Source organism: Delphinapterus leucas, chromosome 2 (genome assembly GCF_059928025.1).
Source record: "Delphinapterus leucas isolate spDelLeu-1000000601 "Yukka" chromosome 2, BTC_Dleu_Yukka2, whole genome shotgun sequence".
In the NCBI taxonomy this organism is placed as follows: Eukaryota; Metazoa; Chordata; class Mammalia; order Artiodactyla; family Monodontidae; genus Delphinapterus; species Delphinapterus leucas.
In genome coordinates this window covers 144,638,524-144,656,578 of record NC_143130.1, presented here as the reverse complement: position 1 = coordinate 144,656,578, position 18,055 = coordinate 144,638,524, and the positions used below count along the sequence as shown (strand labels likewise).

Genomic DNA, 18,055 nt, shown 5'->3' with positions numbered 1-18,055 from the left:
TGCTAAATCCCTTCCTAGGAAGAGGCGTCGGGGTGCCAAACTGTGCGTGTCTGAAAACCTCTGGATAGATTTGGTGGGTGTAAACACAGGTGGAAAGTCATCTTTCCCCGTAGACCTGGAGGGCATTCCTCCACTGTCTAGGAGCCTTTTACTGCTGATAAGAAGACAGGGGTTCAGGCTAATTCTCAGTTTTTTTCATAGGCAAAAGCCATTTCTTCTTCTTTGGAGAGGATTTTTAGGATTTTCATCTTTGATGTTTCTGAAATTTCACCTGGATATGTCCAGGGGTGGTCCATTCATTGTGATGAGTACTTGGGGGCCCTTCACTTAAGACCCAAGAACTCCTGGACTGGTCCTGCTTCTCTTTTCTACTTTCTGGGACATTTACTCACTCTTGTGTGCCAACTGTCTATTCAGAGTATGCAGACCTTCAGCTGCTCCTGCCCTCCAATGTGCCATCACCTCCAAGCCCGGAGCCTCCTGGGGCTCCACAGAGGAGGTCTAACCTCCACTGGGGTCCCTCCTTAGTTCACTGGATGGCGCCTTTCCACCCTACGCTGCCAAACTGTGATGAACCCTCTGCTCTCCTTCCAAAAATGCTGAAATGTAAGTACTTCATTCATTGGTTACACTACTGCCCCCTCTCCTCACTGATGTCTGGAAAGAAATCTTTTGAAAGCACTGAATTTGCGCTTTCATAGCTTTAGCTGGAGTCCTATAATTCATAAACATGCCTCATAAGGAAAAAAGCAGAACTTTCACCAGAAACAACTTACCTGTTTAGAACAGCCCATTCACCTGCTCAGTTTCAGGGTCCAAATCAATATCATAGAAACAGGGCCGGGTAGGGAGTCCAGGCATGGTGCTCATCTAGGAGATGCAAAATAGCATTACAAACAAACTTAATATGATTTTTTTTTCACCTTCCCTTCAGCTAGAAAGCTCAAGGCACACAGACAGAATATTATTTTATAGTTAACCATAAAATGGCACTCTTCATGTTACATATTAAAAACTAAGTCACTGATCCTGTTATGATCTGAGAGAGAAACCCTGGAGTCCTCCAGCAAACCAAACACCAGATTTCCTCATGGGCTCCCACACAAACTGGTGCAATAAGAGGCTGAGGAGGTGCCTCCACCTTCGTCCCACAATGGCAGGTGCTGGGGGGGCTGAGGAGTCAGTTATTCACCCCCTCGGTCCTCACATCACAAAACCAAAAGGAGGTACAGGGCTTGTCTGCTGTTTAATTTTGTTTTAATGAGTCTTGTGTAGATACCCATATTATTTTTGCTTCAGCAACACAACATTCGGAATCAGTATCCTTTAACTTGGGCCAAGACATTTCTGTACCTAATCTAGATGGTTTTACAATCACTGTTCTTACTGGTCCAATTTGGCCTTCTAAACCTGAACTTGCAATGCTCATGTATTTTATTTACACTTGCTTCTTTTTCTAAAGAGCTGGCTTTGACAAACATCTACTTAGATATAAATCTGTAAGGCTTGTAAGTGGAAAACTCAGTATATTTTTAACCTGTAACAATGTCCTTTATAATGAATACATACATACAAGTTTCAAATCAGATCTAGACAGGAAAAGAGTTTAAGTGGAACTTCTACAACTTAACTATAAAAATGTCATAGAGGGCTTCCCTGGTGGCACAGTGGTTGGGAGTCTGCCTGCCGATGCAGGGGACACGGGTTCGTGCCCCGGTCCGGGAAGATCCCACATGCCGCGGAGCAGCTGGGCCCGTGAGCCATGGCCACTGAGCCTGCGCGTCCGGAGCCTGTGCTCCGCAATGGGAGAGGCCACAACAGTGAGAGGCCTGTGTACCGCAAAAAAACCCACAAAACCTGGTTCTGACATCTGAGCGCCAATCAATACTTCCTAGAACGTACTACAGGTAGCTGTCATGGGTCTCTGTTATCACATTCTGTAAGAGATAAGCAACTGCTGAGCGCGGGGACAAGGAGGAAAAAGGAAGGGACTGGTCCTCCGCCCTAGCCTAAGAGCCTGAAGATGACACTAAAGATGAAGGACAGGGCTTCCCTGGTGGCACAGTGGTTGAGAGTCTGCCTGCCAACACAGGGGACACGGGTTCAAGCCCTGCTCTGGGAAGATCCCACATGCTGCGGAGCAACTAGGCCCGTGAGCCACAACTATTGAGCCTGCGCATCTGGAGCCTGTGCTCCGCAACAAGAGAGGCCGCGATAGTGAGAGGCCCGCGTACCGCGATGAAGAGTGGCCCCCGCTTCCTGCAACTAGAGAAAGCCCTCGCACAGAAACGAAGACCCAACGCAGCCAAAAATAAAAATAAATAAATAAATAAAATAAAAAAGATGAAGGACAGGTGCCCACTGATGTAGACACGCATGTGCACATGGGCAGAAAATTCTGAAGATAATTCCCAAAATAGCGATTAGTAGAATTATCAGTACTACTCTTTCCCAAAGAGGACTTTTTTCCCCTTAAACATTGGTCATGTTGATAATCAGAAAATGTTTTTAAAAGAAAAGAGTATGTGTACATACATATAAGAACTTAGATATAAAACTCCAAAAAGAAGCCACCACACCTTGAATTAGTACATAAAATGCTCTCAAGTCCTCTGAACCCTGTTCAGGCCCCAACAGCAATCAGAAACCCTGAAGAACAGTAATTGTTAAGGCGTCTAGATTATGTGCGGAAACGTCTTGGTCCAGGTGGGCTTCTAAGGTGAGAGTCTGTTCTGGATGAGAAAATCCCAGCCTGACACTTTTAGCTTTGCTTTCGTCTCTACAGCCACCCCTCTGCACCCACACATCAAAGTAGCAGCGACAATACTGCTCCTTCAGCTGCTAGGTGCTGATAATTTCTCCGGAAACAACACACGTTCTGCAGTATTCGAGGTGCTGGGTAAATGGTTTAACGTTCCTACTGAAAGGGAATTTCTACAAACCCCAGGCACTGATGAACCTCGGAGCAGAGCGACGCATGCCTTGTGCCTCTGGAGGGAGGGGCTGAGGGGCACTGGTGCACACACCCTGTCTGACCACCACTGTGACGCGATGATGCTGCCCCACAGAGAGCTGACAAGAGCAGGGCTCACACCTTTAATAACCTGCCCAAGGCCAAAACCAGCAGGGGTGAAAGTGGATTCAGTTTTAATGTTCCGTACTTTCAACTATCATATCACCTCCTACTGCTTTCTTACTATACTGAAAGAAGCTCCAAAAGGAGGTCTATTGGTTTCCTTTACTTGCGTATTGGCTTAGTTTACTATTTCGATCCTGTATTGCGGTAAGAACCATCTGCAGATGTAGGATACTGGGCGGATCTGTGGGGGAACCTGGGCCCAGGATCAATGCAGACCCTGGGACAAAGTTAGTCCAAACTGCAAGTATGTCCTTAAGCTTTCCTCTACCTCCCTATTAGCAATTTTCCTCCTTAAACATGCATGAAACCTGTAAGATAAGATTTGATAATCAAATCATCTCAAAGTGTAAATAAACCCCCTCACCTTTCATATCTACAGGGTTCACTCACATTTTAAGGGGAAAATTCTTTACTCAAAAATGATGCATTCCCTGAATTTCAGGCATAAACTCCAGGCCTGTCGAGAAGACCTGGGAGGTGCAGAGCCTCAAAGGGGCTGTTGGGAGGACCGAGTCAGTCTGTGAAAGGTGCCCAAAAAAGTCAGTTGTGATTATATATAAGCACCACTACAGCCTACCAATCAAGCCCATCCTGGATTCAGTCAAGGTCATACTGCCACTGGGAAACAGTATTATTATTCAGTACAAGCAGTCATAGCATCATCCTTGAACTGAGACCAAGATGGTCCATAGCAAGACGATTCATCGTAACGGGCCCGACTCCAGCTTTCTCCTCAGCAATGAACTCTGCTAATTCGGCATTTGCGTGATGGCTTCAGTAATCAATTTAAGAAGCACGGGTAAACAAGCAGCGCTCTCTGCTTGCAGTGCTCACTCACCGTTCCCACCAGGGGGTACAGAAAGCCAGCCCCAACGCTGGCGCGGATGTCGCGAATGGGGAGGACAAAGCCAGTGGGCACGCCTTTTTGCTCTGGGTTGTGAGACAAGGACAAGTGTGTCTTGGCCATGCAGATGGGCAGATTCCCAAAGCCCTGGGGAAAGACAGGAACAGAAGTGGGACAAATGAAAGGCTGGCAACGCAACCAAGAACATCCGGGCACTGTGCTGATATGGCTTCTGCAATTTATTTGAAACATCCAACTCCCTTTACATACATCTCTACATCACTGCCCTCCTCCAGCTTAGGTATTACTGATTAGAAAAAAAAAAAACCTTTGTTGGGTGAAGGAGGTAAGCACTCACAACCATATCCCACAAGTGAATATTTCACTTTCATTTATATAACCAGTTAAAAATGATAGCTTGGAGCAGACATGAAGGTACGACTAAAGGCTCTCAATAAAGACACCCCATATTTCCTCATGGCTTTCCCACGCTCACATACCACCTCTGGGTAGATAAAGAACTTGGGACCAGACCACCTAATCCACGCTCAGTATTTAAGAGGGGAGAAGGCTGCCGCCCAGAGGAGGGAAGCAATGCCTGGTGGGCTGGAAGAATGCAGGGATTCTGACCCCAAGGCCTGCTGGATAAAGAGCTGAAAGAACCAACCAAACATCTACCTGCTTTGTGTAGACTTCAGCTTTGTGCTGTGCTTCCGGGAGCAATTCAATGTCATCTGCCCCATAGATCTTCTGTGCAATGATCCTGATTTTATCCTCAACTGGGAGCTAACAGACAGGAAAGAGAGGGGAGACCATGACTAGACACCCATGAGGACACGAACCTTTACTTACAGCCATGTTCCAGGTCAGAGTCCCCAAAAGGGCCAGAGAACTTTTTATACACATACACAAACAGGCAAATAGTTTGAGGTTTATTGGATTAGAACTTTTTTTTCTACCAAGCCCCAGATTTTATACGTGGAAAATGTCCCACAGGTGTAAAATTACTGTGTGTGTGTGTATTTAAGACCTCACTGTCATAAACAATACTGCTCACTACTCAAGAATAACTATTTCTTCATAAATAAAATATAATGCTTCAATAACGAAGATCAGTCTCCTGTCAAAGCAGACCTGGGATACTGTTTATGAACTAAGGCAACTGATGTCCATTCACAGACCCCCTGGTGTGTACAGGACAGGCAGATGCTATCTTTAACACAACATACCGATTGTTAATTGCTGCTACTTAGAAATTGTTATAAAAACAAGACCATCTACATATATATATATTTCTTTAGATCATCTACATATTTAAACAACCTAGTGACTTACACAACCAACATGCAATGGGTGTGGTGGGAAAGGATATGCTTTCCATGGCACCTGTGCAAACAGTGCAGCAGAGGGAGGCCAGTGGTCCAACCAGTGACCTCTAGGTCTAACAAGGAAGCCCAGGGCTGCTTCCTCCAGGGCAAAGCTTTTGGAAGTGGGGCCTGGCCTCTTAAATGCTCCTGGAGCCTAGCTCAAGGCACTAGGATTCAGAGCAAACAGCACAGGGAGAAACTACCCGAAGGAAATGGGAAGGACAGCTACTCACAGGTAACCTGGGGGAGCAAATCACTGAAATTAGGCAATATCAGACTCTATGCCCCCTAGCAACTAAGGCTAAGAGAACACTGAGTTTTGTTTTGTGAAAGAAATATCTTAAATAATGAAAATAAACATTTTCTTTTCAACTAAACAGTGATCATTTATGAAGGGGCTTTGTATAATGGATATAAATAAATATAATTGTCTATTCAATTACAGCTTTATAAAGATCCAACAGGAACTACTTTCATATGCCTCTTATAATTGGAGCTCTATAAATGCCAAGGCATATTCAGAACTTCTGAAGCAAAAGTACTTCCGTTGAAGAGTGATTTAAGACCAACAGATGCTTAGGACAAAAAGTGGCAGCCTCCTGTTTGTCAGAACAGAGAAAAGTTCCAAGTAGAAATGGGTTATAAAGTCCTCATTACCCCACTTCTTCCAGGCTTCCTGCTCGCCTTCAAGGACTGAGTTTCCTAATTCAGGTACTGTGGATGTGGCTTAGAAAGGGTGCCTATAAATGCTTTGTATTTGTGTGCAAACTTGTGTTTAGGGCATTTCCTAAAAAGATGGTTGGTTGAACAGGTTTTCAAACCAGTCTATAAAACTAAAGCTCAACAGGAAAATGTCCATGTCAATAGGAGAATGTTAATTAATTGTAACTAAGATATTAGAGGATTCTACCTGCAAGGGGCAAAGAAAACGAGATTGTTAAAATTCAAGAGTAATAGGGTTTCTTCCGTCTACCTTTTTATGGCTATTTTTGAAAGTTTATGATTATCTTCTAAAAACCAAGCCAAAAAGCAGCCTAGATAATACAAGCAGAACTAGCTTCAACATCCATCCCATGTTCCTAACAGTTTCCAATTATTGTGGGCATACTACTGAATGTCTAATCACATCCTGAAATACACAGAGAACTGAAAACAAAATACAACCCTATAATAACAACATTTTTGTGAACTGTCTTTACTGCATCCCAGAATAAGCAGTGCTTCTGCCTGAGCCAGATGTACCATAATTTACTCAGTGATGGAAAGAATGCTGAAGCCTGCCAAGGTGCTTTGGTTTTGCACCTGAGTGCTTCTCTGAACTTGAGGCAGCGCCCGTACCAGGAAGTGCACTTCGGACCACACTACTTTCCCCTATATTGGGGAAAATGTTTCTGAGTTTGATGTAGCCCCTTGCCAATTTGCCATGACTCTTGCTTCTATATGTAACCCTCTCTCTCCTGCCAGCAAAGGGACTGTACTGTGAGTCTTTTCAAAGTTAGGATGTGAGCCAACCTCCCGGGGTGTTCTTGCCTGGACGCCCTCCTCTGCCCGTAAGCAGCAACGTGCGTTGATAAGAAAGCTGTCTGGAGTTGAGAGTCCAGGCTGTGGTCGTTAACTCACCTACATGGGAATCAAACCCACAGGTTGAAGCTGCTGAACACAGGCTCTAAGCAGAAGCAGCCACACAGAAACTGCACTGTGCTTTTTGTTTTTTTGCATACAGCAGGTAACCCACCTTGAGGTCATAGAGGAGCTGGAAGCTGCTGGGTGCCTGAGCTGCCCTCTGGACGGCCTGAGCCAGCACCAGGGCGCCCTTGCCCCCTTCTGCCCAGTGAGTGCACTTCACAGCATCAAAAGCCCCATGTTCTTTGGCGAGGCGGGTGATGAGGTCCAGCTCGGCCTCCGTATCTGTCCTGTAAAGGCAACGCTTCATGTTAAAGCACTGACGATGGCTGGAGAGGACAGAATCTGTCATGTTTTTGCCATTAAAACCCATGTGAATTACCCACTGATAAACAGACACTAATCAAGTAATACTGCCTGGGTTTGAACCCTGGCTCCACAATTTACTAGCTTGGTGACTTTCAGCCAGTTACTTAAACTTTATGTGCCTTGGTGTCCACATGGGTAAAATGGGCATAATCATAGCACTTATTTCATTGGGATGTTATGAGGCTTAGACGGTAAATACATGCAAAGTACTTAAAACATTCTAGGCACATGATAAGGAATCGATAAATACTAGCTTTTCAAAAATTTTGCTTCCTATTTTGCTGTGATTAGACCATCAGAACAAAACCAAAACCAGCATTACGATAACTAAAAAACCCACACAAGTTCTCTTACAGGAACACTTCCAGCTCAATACGTTTAACAAATTGTCAAGACAACATCCTACCAGGCCTGGTGAACTAATGGAACTGTGTAGGGCTATGACCTTCTCTTAGCACAAAAGGCCTTTAAAGACCAAAAGGAACAGTTAACTTCTGGCCTGTGTGTTACCCACTTCACCTGGTGGAGAAGGGCACCCACAGGAGCCAAATCTGACTCTGGACCCTCAGCAAGTGAGGTGATGAGTCCCCTGTGACACATGCGGTGCCTGTCATATGGCAGGCTCTCATCAATAGCTCCCAAAGACAGGCTTAATAACCAATAGCAGTAACTGATGAAGAGAACAAAGCTAAAAGCTGGGCTGTACAATCAGCACCAGGAGATGTTTGCTGGCCGTTTTCCACAGTCCCCCTCGACTCTTACACTTTATACTTACTTGAAGGCGTTCACAGCCACTACCACTGGAACTCCAAACATCCTGGCATTTTCAATTTGTTTCTTCAAGTTACTGAAGCCTTTTTCAACCAGCTCCAGGTTCTGCAGAAACAACAGTGGAAGGTCTGTGAGGTCAGAGAGCAGGACTGAAAACAGTTGCAGGTTCTTCTTAAAAGAGAAACTGTCTCCTTGACCCAGAAGCCACTCACTGTCAGGACAAGCCAACAGAGACATGCTGGAGCCTGCAGCCCTAGGGTGAGCTGTGCTCCTGTCCTGGCTGCCCTGAAAGGGTGAGATTTGCTGGTGCATCTGCCCTCATCGTGCTATATCTTAATAGCTTATTTGCTGTTTGAATGGAATCAGCTGCCTTTAAATAAATTATATCTATGACCCCTGTTTTATAGATTGTATGTACTTATATGGTACAGCAGTACAAACCGACTCTGTTCAGCATGGCACAGACCCTGCCATCAGAAGACAGGGCCTAGCATACATAGTGTGTGGCATTTGTCAGAAAACACGGAGTCGTCAGTGATGCTTTCACGGGTTTAAATGAACTCAACCATAAACCTTTTTTTTTTTTAATTAATTTTTATTGGTATATAGTTGCTTTACAATGTTGTGTTAGAACCATAAACCTTCTTGTGTCAGAAATGAGATAAATACCATTTTTAAGAACCAAATACTATGAAATTTAAAGGAAAGTAATTAAGGAAACACATTTTAAAATATTTTAAAATACGCTTCCTGGAGCACTGCTTGCAGCATGGGAAAACTGCAAACAACACAAAGCTCCTTCAGTAGGGGACTGAGCCAGTGAATCATGATATACACACTCGATAAATATGTATCTGGTACATGTTATGAAAAGTGCGAATATCTGTATTAGCATGGAACCTCTCAAAGATGTACTGAAATGGCAAAACTACGAAGAGATTAATTAATCCCATTTTTGGACAAATACAAAAATACATGTGCATATTCATGGAATTTTTTTAAATGTTGAGAGATACGCACCAACTGTTAACTGGGGACTCAAATCATATATATATTATATTCTTGTATTATTTAATTTTTTTACAAAGGGTATATTATTATATAAGCTTAAAATATATTAAGTATTTTAAAAATGAAAATATCATAGTCTTATATAAAAATAAGTACACTAGATTGTGAGTAAAACCCGGCAGTAATAGCGCTTGGTTTGTGGATTTCATAAAACAGCAGAAAAAGGTAAGATACAGAAAACAACTGAGATCATTATAAGCATGATTTATGCTTTTCCCCCTTTAATAATTGAAAACTGAGATTAGAATTTAGTTGACATTCTAAAGAGCACAGCTAATTCCTTACCTCTAGTCACATGAAAACCAATTAATACATAAGATTGATTGAGAACAGTTTTAAATAAGTAAAATTTCTTAAATGAAGACACCAGCTGGGCCAGTGAGGGGCAGTTGCTCTAATTAGATGCAGGAAAGGCTGCGGGGTGGCAGGAGGGCCAGAACTGTGAATTCCCCTCCTACGCATGAATCAGACAAATGACCATAAAAGGCAAATCATAACTCAGAAGACAGGCAAACTGAAGGCACCAGCAATTCTTTGCTAGCTGCTTTTGAATTACTTCATTTGGGGGCTGAAAAGTGACCCTGTACTGCCTGACGATTTAAAAGCCTCCAAAAAGGGCAGAAAAACTTGAATCAACAGTGATAGCAGCCGAGCTTACCATCTCATTCGGGGACCTAATCTCTCACATGATAACCCCAAACTGGTGCTAGAGATGTTTCTTCAATGGTTAATGATATAAATATGAAAAGGTTTGAGCTCACAATTCCTTGAGCCCCTGCTTAATGCCATAAACCAAATTAGTTTATGAAAACTGCCTAGAAAAATAACCAGGATGCGGACCCTATCTTGGCCCCTTAATATGGATTTAGCTCTGCAGAGGAAAAAGCATTTCAAAAAAGGCCCCTACTTGCTTCTGATATGAACGGCATTTGAGAATCAACGAGCTAATGCAGGGAAGACAAGGAAACTTCCATGAGATTAGTGCAGGCTTTCTCAACCTCAGCACTACTGACATTTTGGGCTGAATACTTCTTTATAGTGGAGAGTGTCCTATGCACTGTAGCATCCCTGGCCTCTACCCACTGAATGCCAGTAGCACTCCCCACCTCAAGTTGCAACAATCAAAAATGTCTCTAGACATTGCAAAATGTGCTGGGGTGAGGGTTGGGATGGGGGGTATTGCTCCTGGTTGAGAACCAACCACTGGTCTAGGGGAGCAGGTTTACTGACATCCTATGCGGGCAATTGCTTTATGAGGCATTTCTTCCCTGTTTCATTTAGTACAGTTCTTTAGCACACTGCAGGCCTGTTAGCACACCCTGCTCCCAAGAGCAACCCTGGGTCCTAGCAACAGACCAGTCATTTCTAAATGGGCCAGGTTGAGAAATGCTGATTCTGAATGTGGTGCTTTCTAGGCCAAGTAATTAGAAGTGACTGAAGTTACCTCCTCTACGTAAGCCTTGGGCAGAGGAAGTCCAGCAGTAACCTGGAAGGAAAAGAAGCAAAGTCAGAGGCATTTTCTACTTCAATTAGAGTTCGGCTTCAAACAGTGCTTTGCTATGTGTTAAAGGCCAGAAGCTGCATGCTTGTGGGATACACAGCAGTAGAAGGTTGTTTTCTGCCCTAAGGATTTAGAGCTATGACCAAAACTATGGCACAGAACAAAAATGACTTGCTTTGAGCAGAGTGGGAGACCTTCATGGCCTGAATTGAAGAGGTGAGAAGGGATGAATCTATGAAGGCAGGTGAGGGAAGGGATGTGTCCTTGGCAGGGGCAATAACCTCAGCGAGTGAAGCACACAGCAGTGGGGGTGGAGGTAAAGCTGAGTGTAGAGAACAAGGCAGCTGTGAGCCCTGCAAAAGCCACCCTGAGACATCTGCCGTGAAGTCAGATGCCCTGCGGCGGGTCCGTGAGCTGGTCCATGGAGCCAGCCCACTCCCTTGCGGGGCTGAATGGGGCACGTGAGCAACAGGAACAAGAGGGAAACAACACACAAGGATTTTCTTCCTCTGGGGGTGCTCACTGTTCCAGAGGTACCTGGTGGGTCAGCCCTGCTGCATCCACAGGGAAGTGCAACAGGGGTGAAGGCGCCAGTTCCAGGGACCCCACTGGGCAATGCACAGTGATTAAGAAGCCTTCAGCTTGCTCTGCTCCCTTTCCTCAGAGACACCATGGTGCTCCAACTCCAAAGGGGCCTCGGAGAGGCGGGGCACGAAGCAGGGACCTGAGCCCACGGTCCGGGCCACACGTGGCTCCAGCAGGTAACAGGAGCAGCAGGCGAGGGTCCCGGCAGAGCTGTGCGCAAAGCTCTCCTCTCAGTGCTGCCAGCTTACGCGCCCACAGCGTTTTCCAGACATGAGATCAGGAGAGGAGGTGCAAAGGCGTGAGGGTGAGTGAGGGGGTGCAAGAGAGAGAAATGTTGGTTATGATCAGGAAGGAAAAGGGAGTCCGTCCTGCACGCCTAGCAGAAAGGGGCGTCCTGGGTTAGGAGCGCCTCGGGGACGAGTACAACTGCAGAGGTGTGCTGGGGTTGTGAGAGCAGTGGCTCTCCCCTTAGTGGGGACCTAATCCTTTCGTGGGGTCCAAGAGTTCAAGACTATTTCCATAATTCTAAGACATTATGGCTCTTTTCACTCTCATTATTTCCTGAGTATACAATGGACTTTTCCAAAGATTATGTGACATGTGGTACCACAACAAATCAAATGCCAAAGATGAGACTCCATCAGTCTTCGATTAAGCCAGATACTGAAGAGATCTGAAAAACGTACAATGCCTAAATGTTGTTTTGGAAAATACAGTCACTTTTCACTTAAAAAAAAGTTATTTATGTTAATATTTATGTCAATATTTAATTTCTAATATAGTAAATATCGCCAGACATAACTCACCTGAACAAAGAGCTCTTTTAGGCCCTTAATAATTTTTAAGAGCGTAAGGAAGTTCTGAGACCAACATTCTTGAGAACTGCTATAACAGGAAAACCCCTGATCACTACGCTAAGAAACGGTGATTTTCTTCTGTAGGTGAGGGAGGTGTTATTTATCAAGTTACTAGACCAGCTCCCGGAGGACAGGAATTTAATACTTCAACCAATTTCTGAAAACGAGCACCATGTCTTCACATGCAGGTGCTGAAGAAAAGGTGTTAAAATAATAGAGCAGAAAGTACAATTTCTAAGCAGTATGAATTCAGGAAAACACAAAGTTCAGGTTGGAGCTGAAGATAAACCATGCTCACCTGTTTCTCCCCATCACCTGGAGGCAGTCTGGAGCTCCTTCTCCCCTGACTCCAAGCTGTTAGCGGTCCTGCCCAGCACCCACCTCCCAATAAGGGGCTGACCTCTATCTCAGCTAAATGGTTTGATTGGCTGGCTGCCAGCATCACCGTTAGCGGGATTAAAAAGAACAGTCTGAACATAAAGGAGTTTTTTGTAAATATAGCCAAGCACATGTCCTTGGAGGGGTTTTGATATTATCAGGTGTTTTGCTCCGAAAGGTAGGCCATGAAGACAACCTCGGCCCTCTTAAAATGCCAAGAGCTGGTACTGCCTAGAAGTGATAAGGCGGCCAGCACAAGAGCCGTCTGAACATCCCCTGCTTCTGGCAACCCATTAGTCATGAGCACAAGAGCAGCTTAATGAAGAAACTGGCACAAGTCATCCAGTTTCCCTTTAGCCTTCAGAACATTTCTGAGAACCAGCCTCTTCCAACTCCTGATCCTCACCGTGGGGCCGCCTCCGTGCATTTTCAGAGCCCTGACAGTGGCAACAAGCACCACCACATGCGGGCGGAGACCAGAATACCGGCATTTGATGTTAAAGAACTTTTCCATTCCAATGTCTGCTCCGAATCCTGCTTCAGTCACTGTCACGAGAAAAGCAACTGTAAAAATGCCATCCCAACTCCCTTGATGTTAAAAGAAAAAACAGTCTATCACCGATTTCGCAAAAGCACTCGCCTACAAACCCTTCGGGACCAACAAGCTTGAGTGCAATCCGGTCTGCAATGATGGAGGAATTCCCGTGTGCGATGTTGGCAAATGGCCCAGCGTGAACAAATACTGGAGTGCCCTGTGGAAATCAAGACATCGTGAGCGAAGCTGCGCATCCTGCTTCAAAAGGGACCACTCGGTAAGGGGACCAAAATTAGCTGGAATCCAAAAGAAAAAGACTTCCCAAGGGAAAGTATGAAGCCGCCTCTTCTAGATTTCAGTAAAGTCCCAGTCACAACTATGAGAAAGAATGGGAAGAAAGAGATGACCAGGGAGAGAAGGTCTCTGACTCCCCAGGAACAATCTGCTTTACAACCAATCCAGGAAGGCAGGAGTCACTCTGCTCACCTCTAATGTCTGCATGAGATTGGGCTTGATGGCGTCCTTCATGAGTACTGTCAATGCCCCGCTCACTCCCTGCAAAACAAAGGCATGAAGGGTTGATTCCCACCAGCAAAAAACCTACCTTTTGAAGCCAAAATTCAACATTCTTAGGTCTTCCTTTTTTAGCCATCTTGGACCAATGAGTACTTTTACCTAAACTAGACCACCCATTCATTTGTTTATTTATTTTTCAGGATATACAATAAAGTTGCCAATTATCTTAACGGAGAAGAGAGAATGAAAATGACATCCATATGTAAATTCTGGAAAAATACATAACCCTGGAAACAAGCATCTCAGTGAAGCTCTGTTGCTGATCGATGTGGATAATCCATTTTAGACTCATTTACGGTATGGAAACGCTAGTTCCTAAGAATGCTGAATTATAGGTAACTTTGGTGTCTGGGCAGAAATGTCTGTAAACCTGATTTAGTATGTGTCTCCTGTACCTTAATCTGAAAATTTACCCAGGAGTTCAACACCAACTCTTATATATCAGGTCCCTCTTTTTAAGCCATCCAACCACAGATGAACAAACTGGTATCATTGTAAGATAAAGCTATGGATCCCACTTATATTCAGTTTTAATGAGTTTCTAAGTTCCTGGCTTGGTGTAAAAATTTAAAACAATTTCTGTTCTTATACACATTAACTGTGAAAACAGGAAATTAATATTTCCCCCCTTTTCCGGATTCATCTGACAGACCGCTAATCATAGGCCAACCATTTTGGTGTATGTGAACACAAACAGGCTTTTAAAAAAGTAATCTAGGGGACTTCCCTGCTGGCGCAGTGGTTAGGAATCTGCCTGCCAATGCAGGGGATGCAGGTTTGATCCCTGGTCCGGGAAGATCCCACATGTCGCAGAGCAACTAAGCCCGTGAGCCACAACTACTGAGCCTGCGCTCTAGAGCCCGTGCTCCGCAACAAGAGCAGCCACCGCAATGAGAAGCCTGCGCACTGCAATGAAGAGTAGCCCCCGCGCGCCGCAACTAGAGAAAGCCCACGCACAGCTACGAAGACCCGACGCAGCTAAAAAAAAAAAAAAAGTAATCTATAAGATTATCTCATTTCAAACTCCATAATACCATGTAGATAGTTCAGAAATAATCCTGATGTGGACAATGAATATAATAGCAGGACCATTAGAAGAACTGGCTGAGCTGTTCCCAATGTGGTCATCAGTGTGGATATGGTGCCGAGCCTCATGATGAGAGGCCTCTGTGCAGGGAGCCCTGTCATGGGGAGAGGCCGGGGGGTGACTCAAAGCTCAGCTCTAAGGGCCTCACATGGACTCCTGATGCTCTCTGAAACCGAAGTCAGACACCCTCTCTTGGAAATACTCACAGGCTGAAGATACTGCTCAAACCACCTGTGGTCTATTATTGGAGCATACCATCTATCACTCACTATGGAGTACTTTTTATAAACTTCATAATTATATAGTGAGTAACAAGATCATATGAATTTATTAGTTAATTGCAGCATCTTAAGTATGCCACAGTTTTTGTCAGTGGTAACTGCTGAGAAATGCTGGGACAACAGACGCAGATGGATTGCCAAGTCTGGAGTGCCCGGCTACCCACCAGATCTTCGGTACTAATGGGCTCCCCTTTCTTGCTGGATGCCACCACCATTTTGCTCAGTCTCTCTCTCATATCTTCTAGAGAACTGGTGAGAGCCAGGACAGCCATGATTTCACTGGCCACGGAGATATCAAACTGGGCCTGTTGGCAGGGAAAAGACACATCAGGGAAAACTGTGTTAAACAGAAGCGTGGATTGCAAAAGTAATCCTTGTTTGCATCCCAGGCTTAAACAAATAGCTTAAAAGGACAGAATAAAAGAACAGTACGAAAAGAACTTAATGAAAATAACCTTCCAACAGCAAAAATTTGTAATTAATTATTCTAAGACCTTGAGTAGTCGATTTTTACGCATAAATGTTCTAGTAGGACCAACGATCCCTGTGAAGGCAGCTTGTAATCATGTGATCATGGTTTCCCTAACATACAAGGGACTAACTCAGAAGCTCTTACACCGAAGAGACATACTACAAAATGGCCACAAAAAAGAAGCAATTTTAATCAATTCATGTACAAGGATATTCACTTGGGGCACTCCGCCTCCAGGAAAAAATACTGGGGGAAAAATACACAGGTGACACATGGGATTTACTGCAAAAACTGTCAGGAGTGCTCAATACCACACACCTACTCGCTCTCATTTTACAAGGGAGAAGGCAGAACAACACCTGGCAGTATCAGCTGATCAGGAGGGAATGGAGGAGGATAGAAGCAGCAAGGATCTAGTGCCCATGAACTAATTTACTTAGAAAGGAACAGGCAGTTACCGTCCGTGTGTGCCCCTTCTCCGTGGGAGCCTGTCCAATTGTGATCTTCCTCAGGAATCTGTCATTGGTATCCAGCACTACGGTAGAAAAGGAAGACACAGTAGAGAGGGAAAATACAGCAGATATAGTAGAGAGGGAAAAGGACCATAAAGTCAAAGGAACCAGCAGAATTTTAAGCAACAAATCTAACTTAATGACTATAATATTTGATTTCAAAATTTATGGTAAAGCTAGAATATGGGTCCAAGTTTAGAAATGATGTTTTCATACCATTAATGTGCAGGAATTAAAGACAAGACGGTAGAGTGGCTTGGTTTATTCTTCCTAGAGAATTCAAACAATTAACTAGAAATCTGGAATCCGTTTCAAAGCATATTCCACACTCCACAAAAAAACAGAGCAGGCCAGTTTTTCAAAAGGCCGAGGTTTATGTTGTTCTGTGGGATGACTCACTGATCTTACATAACCCTGAGACACACAAGGCCCATAAACACAGGGCAAAGGCAATGCCTTTTGAAGCAGGCTGGGTAACAGACCTGCTCTTTCCTTTAGCACACTTAGAAGAAGTAAATTTCCATTCTGATGACAGAACATCTTTCCAATTGCATACTCTTGAAAACATGGCAAAGATCAACCTACTAACTAATCTTAATCCCCCCACCTCCTAGGTCTAACTACGGTGAACATTTTAGTGTATTCCCAATTTTGTTTTTTGTATGACATACCAAAAATAACAACAAAACACAAAATGAAAAACAGCAGCAAACCAGTTCACGCTCTTTTAGGGTGGGTCAAAGAGGAGAGGCACTTTCAAGGTACTTGATAACATGCCAAAGTATTTTCCTTAAAGACTGTAATAATTTAAACACTAAAAGCAGTGTCTTGTGCAGCACTTGGGGAAACACACACACCACCCCATTTGATAAGTGAAGGATGTAATGAGTTGTTGGAGTTTATCCTTATTTTTTTTTAAAAAATAGTGTCTAGTTCCTTGCATCTAATTTCTGTGTATAGAACAGCCAGTCAATGGGTATGATCCATGTTTTCCCTTGTCTGCTTCTACTTTCTTAGAAAGCATGAATTACATATAAAGCAAAGGAAAAATGATTGTGATAATAAATTTTCAAAATGGATCTTTAGCTTATTCCTCATAAAATATGATACCATATGTCTAAAGCTATTGAAGCAAAGGAAGAGAAAGATCAGTGTGGTTTTAGATATTAGGAGAGTTGCCTTAAAAATGCCATTAGCTAGCACAGTTACTGAGCCAATGACAGTCACAAAAACAGTCAATAAATGGCGTGTCAGCTGCATTCTGTGCATCTAGATGAAAATTTCTTCTCAGCAGTGACAGAGTTTAGACGCATACACTGTTGGTACAAAATAAAACTCTAAGCCATGCTAGTTGACACAGACAAAAGCAACATCTGGCAGTGAAACCAGGCAACTCACTCACCAATCTGCTGGATGTTTAAACCTTGAAGGCTACCTACTTTGTTACAAGAGAGTTTAAGAAAATGAGGTAAAAGTGAGCAGGCAAGCTCCAGACCTACAAGAAAAATCAAGTCACTTATGCCAGACAAGAGTTCTAAGAATAAAGGGCAACATGATTTAAGAAGTGATTAAACATCACTTCTCTACTTAATGACACCAAAACTTTCTGCATAAAATGAAAGTTGCAAAATGTTATTTTTGGTTTATGTATGAACTTCCTTAAAACCCTCCTCACGCCAATGAACACTGAAGAGCCAGCAAAATGTCCAACTAACCAAACAAAAGGAGGTTTGATTACAGCTAATAAGGAGGGAGACTGATGGAGGTGGCCAGGAAAACGAGTGAGTCGCCATCTTAGTCAGGCCTTAACAATGAAAATACCAACACACAAGCTATGGACCTCCCATTTTATCACCTCTAAGGGAGGTCATGGGGCGTGCAGTATAACCAAACCAATGGGGTGTACACCCTGCTCTGGTACCTCTTTGCCAAGTTATAGTTTCTGGATCAATGTCCAATCTTGCAAATCTGTATATCTCTTCATCTGTCAGTGTGGTAGGGTCAGTCTTTTCAATGCCTAGTCTCTGAAGAGGTAGGAAAATTAAAAAATAAGACAAACCAAACAAAAGCAGATATGATTTAAAAAA

General features: G+C 43.8%; 2 protein-coding genes across 5 annotated transcripts in view; one reads left to right on the top strand and one right to left on the bottom strand.

The window, feature by feature from the left end:
• Positions 1-7,126, top strand: part of ZBTB25 (zinc finger and BTB domain containing 25) — a 49,917-nt gene extending 42,791 nt beyond the window's left edge. Inside the window, exons 4-5 of one of the 2 annotated variants that reach the window (XR_016392193.1) lie at positions 418-606; positions 5,796-7,126. Coding sequence is in view for 1 of the 2 variants with exons in the window: in XM_089907820.1 (XP_089763946.1) it covers positions 418-528 (111 nt within the window). In the remaining variant the exon portion in view is untranslated. Of the gene's footprint in view, positions 1-417 lie in introns of both variants that reach the window. The other variant, XM_089907820.1, reaches the window with a different exon arrangement.
• Positions 1-18,055, bottom strand: part of MTHFD1 (methylenetetrahydrofolate dehydrogenase, cyclohydrolase and formyltetrahydrofolate synthetase 1) — a 58,261-nt gene that overhangs the window by 846 nt on the left and 39,360 nt on the right. For 2 of the 3 annotated variants that reach the window (XM_022570387.2, XM_089907816.1), the window contains exons 16-27: positions 17,890-17,992; positions 15,915-15,991; positions 15,149-15,289; positions 13,527-13,595; positions 13,146-13,257; positions 12,912-13,051; positions 10,629-10,670; positions 8,118-8,218; positions 7,086-7,263; positions 4,662-4,769; positions 3,978-4,130; positions 777-870 (exon numbers count right to left, since the gene is read on the bottom strand). In XM_022570387.2, coding sequence (XP_022426095.1) covers positions 781-870; positions 3,978-4,130; positions 4,662-4,769; positions 7,086-7,263; positions 8,118-8,218; positions 10,629-10,670; positions 12,912-13,051; positions 13,146-13,257; positions 13,527-13,595; positions 15,149-15,289; positions 15,915-15,991; positions 17,890-17,992 — 1,314 coding nt within the window. In that variant the 3' untranslated portion in view covers positions 777-780. Of the gene's footprint in view, positions 1-776; positions 871-3,977; positions 4,131-4,661; positions 4,770-7,085; positions 7,264-8,117; positions 8,219-10,628; positions 10,671-11,222; positions 11,514-12,911; positions 13,052-13,145; positions 13,258-13,526; positions 13,596-15,148; positions 15,290-15,914; positions 15,992-17,889; positions 17,993-18,055 lie in introns of those variants that run through there. The other variant, XR_016392191.1, reaches the window with a different exon arrangement.